Source organism: Pseudochaenichthys georgianus, chromosome 21, assembly GCF_902827115.2.
Source record: "Pseudochaenichthys georgianus chromosome 21, fPseGeo1.2, whole genome shotgun sequence".
NCBI classification, from domain to species: domain Eukaryota; kingdom Metazoa; phylum Chordata; class Actinopteri; order Perciformes; family Channichthyidae; genus Pseudochaenichthys; species Pseudochaenichthys georgianus.
In genome coordinates this window covers 38,481,243-38,500,982 of record NC_047523.1, presented here as the reverse complement: position 1 = coordinate 38,500,982, position 19,740 = coordinate 38,481,243, and the positions used below count along the sequence as shown (strand labels likewise).

Sequence of the window (19,740 nt, the reverse complement as noted above, 5' to 3'; positions counted from 1 at the left end):
TACAATGTATATATTCTTATTATTTAATTTAAAATAAATAGTTTTTTATTTATATGTAATCAAAATGGAAGTTTTTCCTTGTACAATGTGAGGGTCTACGGACAGAGGGTCTGAGGACAGAGGGTCTAAGGACAGAGGGTCTAAGGACAGAGGGTCTGAGGATAGAGGGTCTAAGGACAGAGGGTCTAAGGACAGAGGGTGTCGTATTGTCATACTGATATTCTGTACACACTGTGAAGACCACTGAGACAAATGGAACATTTGTGATATTGGGCTATATCAATAAACATTGATTGATTGAAAATGTAACAATTAGCATAATAACATCATTACATATTATAATATAACATAACAGTACATAATATAACTTTACTGATCCCCAGAGAGGATATTCAATTGTTTTAGCAACACAAAAACATATGCACAAATACAAAAATAAGTCAATTATAAATAATTATGTAAAATATAAGACAATTTAGACAAAGTGGTGGTCATTGTAAGATAAAAAATAACAACAGAAGTAGTATTTTTTTATTCTGCTGTTAAGACATTTTCCCTGTAGAAGTTCAAAATATATTATATTATCCAAGTTAAATCTACAAATATAGTAACACAGTTGATGGGTAGGTCCATGTATACAGATCCAGATAGCTCCAGAACTACGGAAGAGGATTAGGGCCACATGACAATTATTTTTCAAGATGTGATAAAACGTTTATCAGAATTTAGTTCTCACTTTAATCTCAGAATTCAGAAAAAAGGCAAATATCTAAGGTAAAAATCAGAATTATGATAAAAATAAAAATAGATATATTTAAATTAAATTAAAAAGATGTCTTCTGGAAATCTCAGAACAAAAAAACCCAACAACCTTTGTTCAGAATGTTGTTTTAATTCCCATGTGGCCTCTTTAAAAAATCAATAATCTGTGATACGTGCCCACATTACCCACAATGCACAGCGAGCAGCCACGTAAACAGACCTGCTAGCTGCAGCTCTGCTCTCTGCTAAATGTAACATCTGCTCTATCACAGATTAGCACAGGATGCAACACTCGTTTAGGTAGGTGTTAAATACTTCACTTAATAACCCACTCTGTCTGACATGTGTTGTTTTTCATTCTAACTTTCTACGGAGTTTAAGGTTCGCAGAGGAGCTAGCTGTTAGCTGCTAACGTTAGTTGTAAGGAACGTTAGTGAAAAAGCTAATGCAGTTAGCCGCTAACAGTGACTAGCTGGCTAATAAGGTCTGGTGTTTGCTAGTTTTATTATTATATACACTGGATGCTTACATTTTGGACAAACGGTTCAACACACGAAACATGTAGATAGGAATAGTTTTGAAAACGGGTGTAAACAAAGCTTCTTTAGCTTCTTAGCTTTATGCTAAGCTATCTAGCATAAACGTATTTTCTCTGTCAAACCGTCGTCGTTTTTAGTTCCTGCTGTTTAAGTTGATTAACCAATTAGTATTACTGAAGCATTGAGTCTGCTATGAAGCTGTGGTTTTGTGTTTTGCCACCAGTGTGCTGAAATCTCGTCGTGATGTCGTGCCTCTTCTTCCTCCCAACGCCCCTTCATTCAGTCTGTGTTGCTGTCCATGGTCCTGACACACAACCATATCTATCTCAAATCTGTATTTAAAACCGCAGCAGAGGTCCATGATATTAACATTATGCCACAGACAGTAACATGTAGTGAGTCCCATGGGGCCTCTCTATGTTCCTGGGATCCCTTAATGTTCCCCAGTTTAGTATAATTTTTTTAAATGGACCATTAAGTAGAGCTTTCATGGTTTATGTTCTCAGCAATGCTCTGTGTTTCCAAGGTCAAATGTTCAATGTATTTTTCCCTGCGTCGATTATGTTGAAATCACCAACCTACACATAATAGCCCCCTGATACTGGACTCCTCCTTGAAACCCTTTTCGTCCAATGGCACACTTTCTTTTTTAACATGTATACATACTAGCAGGGGGTCCGCGGGGTCTTAAAAAGTATTAAAAGTTGATAAATAAATTTAGCGAAAATGAAGGCTATTAAAAAGTCAAACGGCATTTTCCAAGGTATTAAATTCTGTAGCTTGTTTTCAATAAGTATATGAATGGTCCAGAGAGGTTGTGTTCCACAGTCTGCCTGAATGTAGTCATGGCGACGGCGTAGGTGTGTCGTGTGATTCTGTGGAGTTTATTGATGGCATCCCGTTGGGTTTGACGTCATCTGAACAGGACGTCGCACGCTCACTGCTTGATCGCGCGAAGGTCCGTTTACACCGGTTGCTAAGCAACATCGTTATGGGGAAATGCAGGTCTGCGTCCAAATGGTTGGAAGATAAGGAGGAAGGACAATCAATACTGTGTATAGTCAATGTGAGGTAAAGTGTGTCGCCAAGGTAACCGGTAAGAACTCAAAGTGGCGATGAGGTCTTAAAATGTCTGGAAAGGGTCTTAAAAGGTCTTAAAAGGTTTTACATCTGACTTCAGGGTTCTTGCATCTACCCTGCATAGGTATCACCACATGGTCTGTACGGATTTTTACTTATTTTTGTTATTTTGCAATATTAACTGTTAAAACAGCCTTTCCCAATCTCTTGCCTTGAGGACAATGGGAGCACAGGTCGAGGTGGAGCACGCCTTACTGCAGAACACAGGGTGCATCCCACTAGGTTTGGGCGTAACGTTGATGCCTGGCTGACGGTGGTCCCTTGCTTTACAGGTGGATCTCACAGAGATGAGGACATGTCCATTGGGCAGGACCTGTATTGGGTTATAAAACACACAATATGCAGTCAGTGTGTGTGGAGAACATATAAGCTAAAGCTATTCTTGCAGTGTGAGTATCAGCCAGTAAAGAATCTGCTGCTAAATACATTTTAAAATATCTTATTCCATCAAATAGTGATTTAGTTAATCAGTGACTTCAGCTGAACGATTGCTCTCACAATAAAAACAGATTGTGGTCATTGTTCCAGCGATGCCATGTGATTCAGAATGCATGTGAACAAGGTGCTTGGTTCACAGTGAGAACGGAGAGCCGCGTATCGACCCGTGACATGAGATGTTTGCTCAACACTCTTCCATCTGTCTCTAGAGCTTCAGCGAGTTTGCCAGAGCTGTAAGATGTCGATGGTGCTGTTCGCCTCGGTGGTCCGGGTCGGGGACGGCCTCCCTCTCTCTGCGTCCACTGACTACGAGCAGGACAAAGAGCTTCAGGAGACCAAGAAGAACATCAAGGGTCTCTCCAAGAAACTCAGCCAGTTCCCTGACCGCTGCACGCTGAGGACCGGACCCTTCAATGTCAAGTAGGTCATGTGGGACGTTGAGTGTTCCGTTATTTCAAGTCAAGTATCATTCAAACGGGCGAAAGAAACTAAGTATATCAAGCCTCTTGAATAGGGCTGCTTAATTCATCGTATTTTAATCGCGATTATGATTATGAAAACAACGTAATTGAAATAAAACGATAATTTTTTTATTATTACTTTTTTTTTTAATACATTTTTTTTTTTTTTTTGGTTTTTCAGTTGAATTATCCTTAAAGTTCAGGGTAATCAAATGTTCAACACATTCTGCTCAACATTTTGTTTTTCAATAAATGCATGTTTTCAAAGTCGATGAATATTCGCAATTACAATTATTGACCCAAATAATCAAGATTATGATTCTTGCCATAATCGAGCAGCCCTCCTCTTGACTGTGGATAGCTATGTGTTCGTGTTACAATGCAGCAGTATGTGTACGACTATCACTCAATATGTCTTTCAACAAAGTACAGTTTAGAGTTTTAACTTTATAGATTTGACAAGCCTGGTGATTAAACTGTCAGCCGTCGGCTCTGTCTCTGACCTGCCAACGCAGCGTTGATGGAGAAATGCTTTTTAATGTGAGGGATGTGACAGCTCCTTCGAGGAGTCAACTGCCTCTAAAAGGCCCGCTGGTGCTCGGGGAAATGCTTTGAAGCTGCTGTTTGTGAAGAGCTAATTAGAGCTATTAAGACAGAGGACACGAACTCATCACTGAGCCGGCGTCTCTTTTGATAAGAGTCTCATCAGTACGAGCGTCTGAAGTCAGAAGAGAGTAAAGGTCCGACTGAGCGAGGCGGGTTAGAGCCACGTCTGTGATACTCTGAGACTTCGAAGCCGTCATGACTGTTATCGGCCTTTGTCGTGAAATGGAGGATAATCCTTGCTATCATTCTGCAGAGTAACGAGTTATCGGTGACATTAATAGCGAACTTAATGTACACATGTTTAGAACACAAGATCTGTGGGTGAAGACTTTTCTGACTTTGATTTATTTTCTTGTTTTTTTAATTTTAAAATTATTTTTTTAATAAGTTTTCTGCTGCAGCCTTTCTTGGCCAGGACTGCCTCGTTAAATAGATGTTTTCCTCATTGAGACGAGGGGTCGGCCGATTATCGAGGCCGATGTTCCGCATTTTACAGATTTACAGATCGGCTTTTTAAAAAATCAAATTGCCGATACGACTTTGGCTCTGATGCGGCCGTTTCTCTGGCTGCAGTCACCACTGTTCACGAGCAATGTCCCGCCCACAGCGCTATCTGATAGGCTATTACTCAAGTGTCACTTAGCGCCTCGCAGCGGAGAAACTGGGACGCGGCGCTGGGACGACTGCGACTGTGACGGCTGCGACTGTGACGGCTGCTAGTGGAGCCTCGCAGCAACTCTGCACCACAATCTGGTGCTGCTGCATTGGGACTACTAAATGAGTGAGACTCAAATATCAGAAGTTCAGAACAAGTTTTAGTAGTTTTTATTTTTTACTTCATTTACTTTACTCAGGGAGGAAACCAGTTTTAAGATGTTGAAAAGTTCATTAAACATAAAAAGGCATTTCATTGAAGTTCTGTTTTTCTACATTTTGACTCCAAGATTTTCTGATTTTACTGGAAATGTAAATATCGGTTATCGGTCTCCTTGATTACTAATAACCGGTATCGGCCTTGAAAAAGCCATGTCGGTCGATCCCTAATTGAGACTTCAATCGTTAAATTCGGCGGCTTACCAAACCCTCCGGCTACTCATTTTTGTCAAAAGCGACTAACGACTAATCTAACGACTTGGAAAGGTGTTATTAGACTCGCGTATTGTTCTGCAGTTACCGAGCCGGGGGGGCTGCCGTGAGCCCCTCATTTCTGATCTACTGTCCTTTACTCTGGTGGTTTCCAGTTTTGATCCTTGTCGGAGCATATAATGCGTTAGCTTAGCCAAGTTCCATTCAGAAAACACACATTTTAAAAGGTTGTTCGCCTGCCGTCTGTCTGCAGACTCGTCAAAGCATTAATTCATGGTTTTTACTAACCGGTATCAGTGTGTTGTTACTTCGGCATCATTTTGAAACGTGTATTACAATTAAATCACAAATATGTTCATCTTGTTGTAGTTGTAGCACCCTTGCCAGCTATTCTCTCTCTAGTTTAGCATGCTCAGCCCGACTCAGCCCGGTTGTTGGCCCGGAAAGAACCTCGATTTTGGAGAGCCAGAAAACTGTGAAAAGGTACCCGTTAGCTGGAACGACCCCTAGTGGAAACGCAACCAAAAACGTGCCGGGTTTGGCACGCTTAAACCGCGGAAATGCGCCGTAAGATGCTGCGTTCAGGGTATCTTAGCCCACACTCTTATTGAGACCATTTGCAGCAAATGCTCCTCTGCTAAGCCGCCTCCTCCTCCTGGTGGACGCTCCCCGCTCACATCCATCTGCTCGGTTTGTTGACATGTTTCGCATCAATTTAGATGTTGCTGTCGTTGCAATTATCAATTAACACTTCAGGGCCAAAAGAGAGATTCCCTGCCAAGGTTCATGTGAGTGGGACATTGTGTTTATTTAGCTTTGTGAGTTTTAGGCTGAATAGTGTTTGTTCTCTGTCTCCGAGCAGCAGCCAGGAGAATAGAAAATGCTGCTGTGTTGTTCTTTTATTATCTGCAGAGCGTTCAGCCCGGTGTCCTCCGTACAAGTTCCCAAGGTCACGAGAAAGAAGGGCAGAGTATTAAAAGCAGTATTTTGTGTGCGTTTCAGTTTCACAAGCGCGCTGGGAGTTGGATACTTGATGGTTTGCACCGCCAGCTACCCCAACGTCCTGGCCTTCTGCTTCCTGGACGAGCTGCAGAAGGAGTTCATCGTGACCTATGACCCCAAGCGCATCAGGAACGCCGTGCGGCCGTACTCCTTCATCGAATTTGGTGAGCTGCCCTGGGTTTCACAGCATGTTACAGCTAACTATCACATGGGAGGCCTTAGGTACACATAGGTAGATAGGTGGGTAGGTAGGTAGGTAGGTAGGTAGGTAGGTAGGTAGGTAGGTAGGTAGGTAGGTGGGTGGGTGGGTAGGTAGGTAGGTGGGTAGGTAGGTAGGTAGGTAGGTAGGTAGGTAGGTAGGTGGGTGGGTAGGTGGGTGGGTAGGTGGGTGGGTAGGTAGGTAGGTAGGTAGGTAGGTGGGTAGGTAGGTGGGTGGGTAGGTAGGTAGGTAGGTAGGTGGGTAGGTGGGTGGGTAGGTAGGTAGGTAGGTAGGTAGGTAGGTAGGTAGGTAGGTAGGTAGGTAGGTGGGTAGGTGGGTGGGTAGGTAGGTAGGTAGGTAGGTAGGTGGGTGGGTATATAGATAGGTAGGTAGATTGATTGATGGATGGATTGATTGATTGATTGATTGATTGATTGATTGATTGATTGATTGATTGATTGATTGATAGATAGATATCACTATCACATGGGAGACCCTATGTATACCAGGTGACTCAAGTAAGAGCCGGGAAAACAACATCAGTTTTGGTCATTGTAAACGGCTGCTAAAATGCACATGTAAGTAATGAAGAAACAAAGGCAGATCCGAGTCATTCATGTGTCGGTGAACGTGTTGAAACTGCCCAGTTCTTGTTTTGCTCCTTCTGTTCTTCAGATCAAAATCTTTTTATTGCGTTTCGAAAATGCATAACCAGTGTTCGTCATTTCAAAATGGAAAGCAAGGAAAATGTAACAGAGAAACTACAACTCAAGATGGAAGTGCATTTAGAGAAATGGTCTAGGCGTTAGCTATTTGGCAAAGTGAATATATTGTAAGCTTAAAAAAAAAGAAATGGAAAGCATATATATGCAATGAGACAGTGGTGTTTCTGACAGTATGTACAACGAGAGATCCAAGCTCACATGCTGTCGTGGTGCCGTCTCTCCTCCTTCAGACACCTTCATCCAGAAGACGAAGCAGCGCTACAACAGCCCGCGCTCTCTCTCCACTAAGATCAACCTCTCCGACATGCAGACGGAGATCAAGCTGCGGCCGCCGTACCAGCTCTCTGCCGACGACCTGCGCAGCGTCAACGGCTTCTCACACACATCCTCCAAATACAAAGGCATCGGTAGGACAGGAGCCACACACACACACACACACACACACACACACACACACACACACACACACACACACACACACACACACACACACACACACACACACACACACACATGCTTATAATACTTTAATACTTAATTTCCCTCCTGGGGATCAATACAGTGATATCTTATCTTGCTCTCATTACTGGCTCTAATTAACAGGAGTGACATGTGTCTTTGTGTCTTTGTGTCTTTGTAACACAAAGACACAAAGACATGGAAGGGTCACTGCTGATTTCCTCAGTGATGTATTATATATATCTAACAAGTAACATGTAATTATATACTGCAGCAGTAAAGGGACAACTCTGGAGACTTTGAAGCACCTGATATTTTTCATATTGCTTTTTGAGAAGCTTTTTGATCAGTTCACATTGCACTTCCTAAATAACTATTTTTAATTACTGTGATTTGAATATTGCACGGGTTCATATTAGGCTTCAGTAGAAGCTGCTGGGACTCCCAGCAGCTTCTACTGAAGCCTTCCGAGTAAATCGCCAGAACGCCGACACCTCCTCATCTCCACCACTCCCATGTTTTCTTTTGTGTTGCCATAAGTTAGTCTCTCTGCGTTTCTGCGCTGGGCTAATGCTAATAATGCTAATGCTAATAAAGCTAATGCTAATAAAGCTAATGCTAATAATGCTAATGTGAGGATAATAAAATGGCGGCTTCACCAAACTTTTTTGGAGTTTTACGGGGCGTGGTCTGCAATCCGCCCAGCCAATCAGAAATAGGAACCTTTTTCTCCCAGAAAGTCCCTGCTCTCTAGCCGGGACGGAAAAGGGGTTCTCATGAACTCATTTTAGTTCCGGCTCCTTTTGGTGTGAACGCAACATTTCGGAACTAAAGTGGGAAAAGTACTGCGGTGTGAACGCGGCTATAGCAATACATTTTGGATGAGCAGTCCTAGTGGTCAGAAACCCTCTCCTTCAGACCGACGGCTGCTCTGTGTCTCGGCCTCTCTGCCCTCTGCTCCTGAACACACCCCCCGTCTCGTACTCTCCGTCACACCTGCCCCCCCCCAGCTAAGCGGTGCCTCCGCCGGTCGCTCGGAGCCGCTCTACTCCTCCTGACATCCTGCTCTCCACGCTTTGTTCGCTTTCTGTTCGCTGCCCTTGCCACTCTCACTTTTCTGAGAACATACATCACGTTGTCCCGAGGGAGGAAGCATGCTAATTCATCCCAGTGATGCATCGCTCTCTCTTTATTGTGCCGCGATGTTATTACAAGTTGTGAGAAGATTTCAAAGCAGTGAATGTGTGGCTTCTCATCAAGGCTTATCGTTTCCTCGTGCATATCGTAGTGTTTACATAATGACAGTTCAGTCTGCTGTATCCTTTGGGAGGAGATGTTTCTTAATGTTGCTGTCGTTCGTCTGTCAGCAGATTGTGTGTCTGTTTTATCTCTTTCACAAATCACCTCTTCAGAAATGCTTTTAATCTGTAGTTCATGTTTTATATATTGTGATTCTTTTTAGCTGTGTAAAGTGTCTTTGAGTTTCTAGAAAAGTGTTATATAAATGAAATACATTATTATTGTTATCCTTTGAAAGGAGGTTCTTCTGCATTCCGTTAGTCAGCAGTTTGTGGTCAGCCGGTATTAACGTGTCCTCTCTCCAGCTCCCACCCAGATGCTGGATCCCGTGACGCTCCCCGGCATCGTGTCCTGCGTGCTCAGCGTCCTCTGTGGAGGCCTCAACCTGCTGAGGGGGGTGCACGCTATAGAGAGCATCATGCAGGTGACGGAGACAATTCAAACAGTTTCACTTTCTCTCAAATGTTCCGTTTCGTGTATGGCAGCGGTTCCCAACGTTTTTGAACTCGGGGCCCACTTAAGAATCTATAACATGTTGCTGCCCCACATTCAACCATAACCAATACGGAGCCTACGTAAAGCTCTCAGAGTACATTTGATTTGAATTCGAAAAAAGGAGCTGGCCATCAGTAACAAACAGACATTGTTATTACACGGTTTAGTTGAATACTCGATTCTGATTGGTCAATTCAGAACATGTGACACGTTGTTATTCCAGTAGAACAGACCGGTGTCAAGGACTGTAATGAGTGTTGCTAAGGAGGATCAAGAAAGAGAAAGAGCTTCAAATAAAACTAAATCTTAATAATGAAATGTTTCCTCACAAATCGTAATGTTTTGCTAATTATTTAGCGGCCCACTTGCAATGCCTTCGCGGACCTCTAGGGGGCCCACAGGTTGGGAACCGCTGGTGTATGGCATTCGTTTTGAAATCTTAACAAAGTTATGTGACAATATTGCCAAAATAAAGTCCGATAGCAAAGCCAGGCAGTTGAGCAGAAACCAGAAATCTGAACAATTTTTGTGCAGAAAAAACAAAGCAATCTGTACAGGATGAGCTAAACTGTCACATTACAGATAACAAAGCCACTCTCAACTTGTGTCATGCGTCGTTGTAGTTTTTATCGTGAAAAGTTTTTCCTGCGATGATGGTTCTTCAGGACTGCTTCTTAAGCTCTAATCACACTCTCGCAGACTTTTCCGGTGTTTCTAAATTAGATGACAATGTATGTGTGTCATTTAAGAGGAAAAGATGACTGGTTTTTGTTGTTGTTATTACTGTCAGGAAATGTACAACCTAACCCTGGTCCGCCCTGTAGTAGTAGTCAGATCGCTACTCCTGCTGATTTTAAAGCTAGGTCTGGGTTGGGTTTCATCCACTTGAATGTGCGCAGTCTGTTAGGTAAACTAGATTTTGTCCGTATCTGGGCAAAATCGACTGACGCTGACGTCATTGTCTTATCTGAAACATGGCTAAATAAGTCTATTTTGGCCTCTGACGTTGCCTTAAATGGTTTTAATGTGTATCGTACCGACCGGCCTAATAAAGGTGGTGGCGTTGCAATTTATGTTAAGAATAGTTAACACATTAGTTTCCAAATCGATCAGTAAGCAATTTGAATTTTTAGCCTTAAATATTGAAGTAGCAAAGGGTCAACTGGTCATGGTGGTGGGCTGTTACAGACCCCCCTCAGCTGTCAAAGACTCCTTGTCTTCGCTAGCAAATCTTTTATCGCAACTAGACTACAAGGAAATAGTGCTACTTGGAGATTTTAACTGGGACTGGTTAACTGCAGTGTCAGAGGATTTTAAAAACCTTTGTATCTCATTGAATGTTACTCAGATTGTGGACAGTCCTACTCGCCCAAATATTAAGTCCCCTAATAAATCCTCCCTAATTGATCTCATTGTAACTAATGTTCCATAAATATTCTTCTGTGGGAGTATTTGCAAATGATCTGAGCGATCACTGTGTTGTAGCCACAATTAGGGACACTAAGGTCCAAAAGTTTAAACCTCGCATTATCATCAAGAGAGACATAAAACATTTTGTGGAGCAGGGTTTTGTGCATGATCTGTTTGGGTTTGATTGGGGTAAAATCGATCTGTGTGCTGATGTAGAAACCGCATGGTCTTATTTTTATCTTGGTTGTATGGAGATCATTGATAGACATGCACCCCTGCGTACATTTAGAGTAAAGGGACGAGACAATCCTTGGTTTTCTGCTAAGCTGTCCAGTCTCCTTCATGAGAGAAACAAGGCCTGGGCAAAGGCTAGGAAATCAGGCTCAGAGGTAGAATGGATCCGTTTTAGGCAGCTAAGGAATAGCTTCACTTCACATGTCAAAAGTGCAAAGTCGAAGTACTATTTGTCAGTTACCACAGAAAACCTAAATAATCCTAGGAAATGTTGGAAAGCAATAAAATCGATATCAACCGGTGAGATCCGTAATGAGCTACCTCCGTGCCTCACCACAGCATCTGGCATTATATCAGACAGGGCTACTATGCTAAATTGCTTTAATGAGCATTTTGTGTCTTGTGGCTCTCTGTTTGGCTGTGTGGCTCCTGTGAACACTCCATTCCTTGACTCTGAACAATGTGGTCTGGAAAACCCTTTCAGTTTTACTCCTTTAACTGTTGGTATTGTTCATGAAGCATTATCCAAGTTAGATCCTAGGAAACCGGCTGGCCCGGACAACGTAGAACCTTTCTTTTTAAAGATAGCTGCAGATTTTATTGCTCCACCTCTTACTTCTCTTTTGAACCTCTCCCTCAGCACGAACACAATTCCAAAAGTATGGAAGTCTGCTTATGTCTTGCCTTTACTGAAAGGAGGGGAGGCAACTATTTTAAATAACTATAGGCCAATCTCTAAATTGTCAGTTCTGGCTAAGGTGCTCGAACGACTTGTGAGTGAACAAGTAAAGGAGTTTTTATGTACAAATGACATCCTGTCTAAACATCGGTCAGGCTTCAGAAAGAAACACAGCACCATCACTGCCACAATGAAAGTGGTAAATGACATTACTAGTATTTTAGATAATAAGCAGAGTTGTGCAGCTCTGTTTATTGACCTTTCCAAAGCGGTTGACACCGTTGATCATCTCATCTTAAAGCAGAGGCTACTCAGTATTGGCATATCCAGCCTTGCAGTGGGTGGTTTGTGAACTACCTCTCTGAAAGGTCCCAATGTGTTCACTTTGATGGGCTGTCTTCTGAGTGGTTAAACATTTCTAATGGTGTACCACAAGGTTCTGTTTTAGGACCACTTTTATTCTCCATATATATTAACAGCGTAGGTGATAATGTGGATGAAGCTACTTTACATTTTTATGCGGATGATACTGTGATGTACTGTGCAGGTCCCTCCATTAAAGAGGCTGGTGTTAAATTACAGGCTGTTTTTTACACTATTCAGACTCAGCTCTCTGAACTACAGCTTCTTTTAAATGTGGATCAAACCAAGGTAATGCTCTTTTCAAAAGCTAAAAAGACACCAGAGCCTGTTTTAGATATTGTAACTACGCAAGGAACAAAACTTGAAGTTGTTACCTGTTACAAATACCTTGGTATCTGGCTTGATGATTGTCTCTCTTTTAAACTTCATGTCAATAACCTGCTTAAAAAACTGAGGGTTAGGCTAGGTTTCTTCTACAGGAACAAGTCCTGTTTCTCGCTTGAGGCCAGGAAAAGGCTCTGTGACCTTTGACCTGTGCTGGACTCTGGGGATCTGGTCTATATGAATGCACCTGCCCATTGCCTGGTCAAGTTAGATGCTGCGTATCACAGCGCACTGAGATTTGTGACAAACTGTAAAGCATTAACCCATCACTGTACCCTGTGTGCAAGGGCTGGTTTGCTTTCACTAACTGTACGGAGGCTCAGTCACTGGTACATTTTTATATACAAAGCCATGTTAGGGAAACTTCCATCTTATATCTGCTCCCTGATCTCACGGAGAATTGTAAGTGGCTACTGCCTGAGATCGCATGCTGTGGTTTTATTAAATGAGCAGCTGCTAGGACTGTCTTAGGGAAGACAGCTTTTAGATGCGCAGCTCCTCTGTCTTGGAATAGTCTGCAAATTAAATGGAAACTGAGCAATCTGGTGCCACTAAATGTTTTTAAAGCTCGGTTGGATGCTACTCAATCGGAAGCTATTGGTACCTGCTTATGTGGATAATTTTGTAAATGATGCTGGATGATGTCCTTTTGTTGTTCTGTTTATGTTTTTATGTTTCATGTGGAACTACTTGAGCAGGTCTCCCTTGGAAAAGAGATCGATGATCTCAATGGGATTTATCTGTATAAATAAAGGTTTGAAATGAAATGAAATGACAGATTATTACTTTGGCAGTTACATTACCATTGAATGGAGACCCATCCCTGTGTAATGCGTTCCATAAAAGCGTCCGTACTGAAGGTCAGGTTGTAGATGTTTCATAAAGAAAAATGAAGCACATAAAAAAGATAATACAAACAGTTTCAGCTTCTCTCAAAGTGGAGTTCTGGTTTACGTATGACCTTGGAATTCTTTTTTAATCTTAACAAACATATGTGACAACATGCTGAAACCTTTTTGTGCAGAAAAGTTAAGCAGACTGTCCAAGGATTATCTAAACTGATCACAACATTACAGTTTACAGAGCAACTCAACGTTAAATCTGTGCCTACTTTAGGTCACAAGTTGTTTAATAACTTCCAATATCAAAATTGTCATTAACTTTGTTTTTTCTATTAAATAGGCATTTTTTCTATTATTAAAGAGGACCTATCGTGCAAAATGCACTTGTTGATGTCTTGTATACATCAACATGTGTCCCCGGTGTGTCGGGGAACTCACGCAGCGTCAGCAAATAAAACCCTCTCTTTTCCTCCGTACCCAAATCTCTAAAAACGGGGAACAACGGAGCTGATCCAGATTTGCGTCCGATATGACGTAACATCTGAAATGTGGACCCACGGCCCAATCAGAAACGTTGCTATCAGAAACAATGCCCGACTGTTTTGGACGTAATATGGTCGGTGTTTACATTAGCATGGCTAACACTCAGAGCTAACCTGTGCTGGAGAGCATGTGTGTGAAGAAGCAGGAAGTAGAAAGGAACTCACCTCGTGGTGTAACCGGCAAGAGAGAAAGCCTTTGAGCTCCAGACTGTTTCAGATCCTTGATAATCCATGATATGGCGTTTCATCACGGCAGCATTTAGTTTAGACAGTAGCTGCCGGGTCCCGCATGAGCTCAGACCCCCCCCCTTTTTGATTATCAATTTTTATTTATTTTAAAGCTTTATCCCAAATCAGCACTTTTGAAACAGGAAGTGAAATAGAGGGGTATGAGGCATGGCTAGAATGATCTGTTTGGTGTTTTGAGCAAAACACTTCATCGACATGTTTTTAATATCTTTGTATATATCTGAGACCTATGCTATTGCCTAAAGATAGCACGATAGGTGACCTTTAAGGTGGAAGCCCCAAATAGCCTCTTCCTTCACTTTCTTATCATTTGTGATTTGTTATGTTTGTGCATTCCTAATTAGTTTACCCTTCACTCTGCCTGAGGCGGTAACATCGAAGTCATTTCAGTTTTTATCTTCCTCTGACCTCTGATTTATGTTCATAGCTTTGACCAGTGGCGAGCCGTGACTTTTATACCTAGGCCCTCTGACCCCCCCCTTCCCCCCCTTCCCTCGAGTTATTACGTCACAGCGTATACTTCAGCGGAATATCAAAACAACAGCCCGGGGTGCAAAACACATCAATGACAGCGACCCTCTGCCACACAAAACAACACCTGTAGATAACCCTATTTGTGTTCTTTGAAATGGAAAAGGATATCGCATTGTGTGTGTTACTTTCGTTGCAGTTGTATGTCATAAGTGTAATTTGGCATGCTTTTATTTTGAAGGCGAGTTAACGCTGTTGACAGGAAGTTGTTGTTGCTATGGAAACAAGAAAAGTTTCACAGCGGGCGGAACTTGTCATAAAGTCCACGATAATAACACCCACCCATTTAGAGGGAAGATATGATTGGTCAATTGTACTGCCATTTGACAAAACTCTCTCGTTCAGTTACTATAGCGACCCTCCGTGAATTCACAGCTGGACGTCCAATCAGCTCCTGTCTTCACCTCGCAGATACAAGCTTCTTTCATTTAACCCTTCACATTGCAACAGAAACTGAATAGGCAGATTCGAAGGATTTATTTCTTTGGAAATGTTATTTTAAATACAATTAAATCAAGTTATTTTGGTAAAACTCATGAAAAATATAACTAAAAAATAAATAAAAATAAAATATTATTTTTTTTAATGTTTTTAAATATTCTTTTGTAGAATATCTTAGGCCCTCACACTCGCCACTGGCTTTGACTATCAATCATATCAAACTAGGTGACAAGGTGCACAAAATGAAGGCCGGCAGATGTTCCAACAGATTTTAAACAAAGATCGATGTCAAACTTTTTGGAGACATCAGTCAAAAGTAAAACAATCTGTCAAAAGCTGAACTGTCTGCTGGTTGCATCCATCTCGGTTTACAGAGCCACTCTCTGCTTCAACTCTGTCATGCATCATTTTAGTTTTTCAATGACAGAATATAACCGGCATGAAGTGTGCACTCACTTTGGCTCACAAATAAGGAGGATCTGAACGGTCCTTCCCCTGAATCCTCCGTCTGCTTGACGCCGTCCATTCTGTCCCTTGATGTCACTTACAATTCATTTAAAGCAAATGAGAAAAATTAATGAATTTTCTTGTCGTCAGTTTTATGATGCTTTGATTGGTTAAATAAATAATGTTTTCTTTCTGTGTGCAGAACGACGACGAAGACTTTAATTATGTGATTGCCTTCTTCCTGGGCACGGCGGCCTGTCTGTATCAGGTAAGTGGTCGCCTGCATGGGGGGGGGGCTGTCTCTCTGCACTTTACAGCTCGGCCGCGTGTCAGCTAGACTAACATTAGAAGAAGAAATAAGCACCAACTACCTCGTCTATTCTCATCAGCTCCTTCTGTGCGTCTCCTGATGCTAAATGGAGCTCTGCAAATTGGTAGATGATGGTTTACTTACTGAGCTTGTTGTCCCGTAAAGGACATACGCGATGAAGACGTCACTGGTTAAAGGGACCCTATTTACCTTTGCCTGTAGTGCGTTTGTCTAAAGGTTTGGGTGCATGTAAATGGTCTGCAAAGGTTACAATCCCAAAGTGAAAAGAGCTGCTGCAGCACATGAGAAAGATAAAGAGCTTTTTGAACATTAAAGCTTGGAGACATGTCATGGTCAATGAGCTGAACATCATTCAAAGGTTTTATTGTCATGTGCTCAAAGCTACAGTGTAGAAATGGCAATGAAAATCTTATGACCTGAGCTCCTCAAACATGTGTAATAAAATACAAAATAAAAAGTAGTGCAAAAAGAATATGGGATATGTACAAGAACAGAATATGAAATTAAATAATGTACATTAAGACCAAATGAAATACGGTTATTGCGGTGATAACTTCTATTATTAAAGGGGACCTATCATGCAAAATGCACTTGTTGATGTCTTGTATACATAAACATGTGTCCCCGGGGTGTCAGGGAACTCACGCAGCGTCAGGAAATAAAACCCTCTCTCTTTTCCTCCGTACCCACATCTCTAAAAACGGGGAGCAACGGAGCTGATCCAGATTTGCGTCCGATATGACGTAATATCTGAAATGTGGACCCACGGCCCAATCAGAAAGCTGCTATCAGAAACAATGCCCGACTGTTCTGGACGTAGTATGGTCGGTGTTCACATTAGCATCGCTAACACTCAGAGCTAACCTGTACTGGAGAGCATGTGTGTGAAGAAGCAGGAAGTAGAAAGGAACTCACCTTGTGGTGTAACCGGCAAGAGAGAAAGCCTTTGAGCTCCAGACTGTTTCAGATCCTTGATGATCCATGATATGGCGTTTCATCACGGCAGCATTTAGTTTAGACGGTAGAGCATTTAGTTTAGACAGTAGAGCATTTAGTTTAGACAGTAGAGCATTTAGTTTAGACAGTAGCTGCCGGTAGTCTATATAAATGAGCGTATTGCAACATGACAACAGGAATGTTTAAAAGATGTCCTCTTTAACGTCCCATTCTTCTCCTTCCAGTGCTTCCTGTTCGCCTACTTCTCCGTCTGGAGGGACAGTAAGTCCATCCTGGCGTTTGCACTCATCTGCCTGTCCAACATGTATCTGTATGAACTGAGGAACGTGTGGCAGATCCTGTTCCACGTGGCGGTGGGAGCCTTCATGGCGCTGCAGATCAGACTCAGGCAGCCTCAGGGCAAAGCTCCGGACTACAATGTCTGACAAAGACCCGAGACACAAAAACAAACCTTCAGTCGTGGAAACACGGCGGAGATGCCACAGCGCACAACAAACTAACCAGCACCAGTGCACTGATCGCTGCGAGGATTTGGAGGTGCTTGAATCCTTTTATTGGGATCATTTGAGAATAACCCCCATCGGTGTCTGATCAAAATATTTGCTTTGACTTCCTTTCTGTGCAGCCAGAGGTTAAATCAGAGTCCTGCATGTGTCCACTTTTACGCATTCCCCTCCTGCACCCCACTTCCTGTCATGCAACACCCCAAAATAGCTCGCTCGGCTTAACACTTGACTTGTTACCAGAAATGTATTCAAACTTCCAGGTGTTTTAATGCTCATCTGATTTAGTGCATCAGAATGAGACGCTTTTATTACTAGGTTTTAACTTTAAGGAATTTGCCTCGGTGTTTTGGTTCTTATGCTGTAAGAAATACTTAAATTATTAGTTTTATTGTATGTTAAGTAAAAACATGTTCATGACAGCTTCTGAAACTCGAGCTACGGTCACGTTTTAATGTTAAATCATGTTCTTTATCCATTCCTACGGTAAGGCTAAACACACAGCTGAATTAAACATCTCGACATCTCTAATGTTTAGTTACATTGTTACTTTTTAATTCCATCACATCCAGTCTGTCATGTATTCTACGTGAACTCGTGTTTCTGACGAGGTGCAGGACTCTGGTTTAGATCCTGGTTTTAAACTATGCAATGCTGCCTTGTGTGGTTCTCATTTCAGCGCCGGCGCATTCAGGGGCCAATGCCAATAGAGTTATGTCATTGTTTGCTATTTATTAACTGACTGATTCAGTGACATGCGTGTGAGGGAGAGGTGTGTGATGTTTTATGACTCTTCCTAAAGCACCTCCTGCTCACAGAGACACAGTCTGCTCGCATTGGAGTGTGAGCTATGCACGTGTGAAGTGTGAATACACAGGTCTGAGTTAGCAGTAGCGTCACATGTCACTTGACTTCCATGCTCAACACTGTGGACAATCCCCACAGGAGGACATGCTGACTGCAGTGGGGTTTGAACCTGTGACCCCTGATCCCAACACCTATGGACAACCCACTGCGCCACACGCCGCAGTAAAGACGAGTTGCTGTGTTTCTTCAGCTCAGAGCATCTGAGTAGCCTCTGGCTCGATGGTTTGCCAATGCCCTGAAGAAGACTAACCACTGAGTCTCTCACCCGCTGCCTGTGTAGTGCAGACCACCACAGCGCTCACGTTCAGTCTATTAAAGGGGCCCTGTTATGCTCTTTGGGTTCTCGCTTTCCTGTAGTGTGTTATACGGGTTTGTGTGCATGTGAACGGTGTTCAAAGGCTGAAATCCCAAAGTGCCCTCCCTCCAAACGCCTCCATTGGACTTGTTTAATTCTGGATACACCTGAACATCAGCAGGAGAGGACTCTTTAAAGTAGAGACACTACATACTGATATACACCTGAACATCAGCAGGAGAGGACTCTTTAAAGTAGAGACACTACATACTGATATACACCTGAACATCAGCAGGAGAGGACTCTTTAAAGTAGAGACACTCCATACTGATATACACCTGAACATCAGCAGGAGAGGACTCTTTAAAGTAGAGACACTACATACTGATATACACCTGAACATCAGCAGGAGAGGACTCTTTAAAGTAGAGACACTACATACTGATATACACCTGAACATCAGCAGGAGAGGACTCTTTAAAGTAGAGACACTACATACTGATATACACCTGAACATCAGCAGGAGAGGACTCTTTAAAGTAGAGGCACTACATACTGATATACACCTGAACATCAGCAGGAGAGGACTCTTTAAAGTAGAGACACTACATACTGATATACACCTGAACATCAGCAGGAGAGGACTCTTTAAAGTAGAGACACTACATACTGATATACACCTGAACATCAGCAGGAGAGGACTCTTTAAAGTAGAGACACTACATCCTGATATACACCTGAACATCAGCAGAATAGGGCCCTTTAAAGTCAGGAGATGTTGTCAGGCAGTGTGAGATTTGTTCCGGGAATTATTATGGTACAAATTATTTCACCATCCCAACAAATTCTAACAAAGAATGGAGTTGTATTGTCCATGGGCAGCTCACTCTACTGTTGAGCCAGGAGCGTCATAACGTCTTTTGTTTCAAACAATCTCTGGAAAATGTTAAAAGTGGAAATGGAGATAGCTGCAGCTCCATCTGGCATCTGCACTACAGATCTCTCCGGGGACATTTCGGATGATTCATCCGGCTCTCTGAATGTTTTTTCCAACAGCAGCACCACACCTACATGACCTAATCGCTCCTTTTCACAATATGGCTCGGACCCATCCACTGGCTTCACATTCTCCTTTCCTGCAGCAGTTACGTAAATGTGTGTTTGAAATGCACGGCTTTTATACTCTAAATATGGAAAAAGAATGTTAGCGCTTCCATGTTTTTGTTTTATTTGGGAATGAACGTATTGTATTGGTTTTTACTAATTTTCTGCCTTTTTATTTAACACTTAAAGGTGGGGTAGGTACGTTTCAGAAACCGGCTCGAGATACACTTTTTGTTATATTCTATGGAATGCTCTTAACTTCCCGATAGCAATGAATATCTGAAGTGCTTTGACAAAAAAAACATTAAAAAATGTCATCTGTAGAAGCCGTAATACTGTAAAAAGTACAT

General features: G+C 42.2%; 1 protein-coding gene across 2 annotated transcripts; it reads left to right on the top strand.

Annotated features, from left to right (window-relative positions):
- The first annotated feature begins 966 nt into the window (after positions 1 to 966).
- Positions 967 to 18,688, top strand: sec22a (SEC22 homolog A, vesicle trafficking protein). Of its 2 annotated transcripts, XR_011645141.1 has the most exons (8): positions 967 to 1,062; positions 3,089 to 3,299; positions 6,035 to 6,198; positions 7,189 to 7,365; positions 9,022 to 9,140; positions 15,536 to 15,601; positions 16,846 to 17,158; positions 18,070 to 18,688. XR_011645141.1 is itself a non-coding variant. In XM_034110000.1 (7 exons), the coding sequence occupies exons 2-7, from the start codon at positions 3,118 to 3,120 to the stop codon at positions 17,044 to 17,046; spliced, it is 909 nt and encodes a 302-aa protein (XP_033965891.1). In that variant the 5' UTR covers positions 967 to 1,062; positions 3,089 to 3,117; the 3' UTR covers positions 17,047 to 17,655. The 2 variants fall into 2 exon arrangements, 1 of the variants encoding a protein (XP_033965891.1); XM_034110000.1 differs by lacking the exon at positions 18,070 to 18,688 and having other exon boundaries at positions 16,846 to 17,655.
- The last annotated feature ends 1,052 nt before the right edge of the window (positions 18,689 to 19,740 follow it).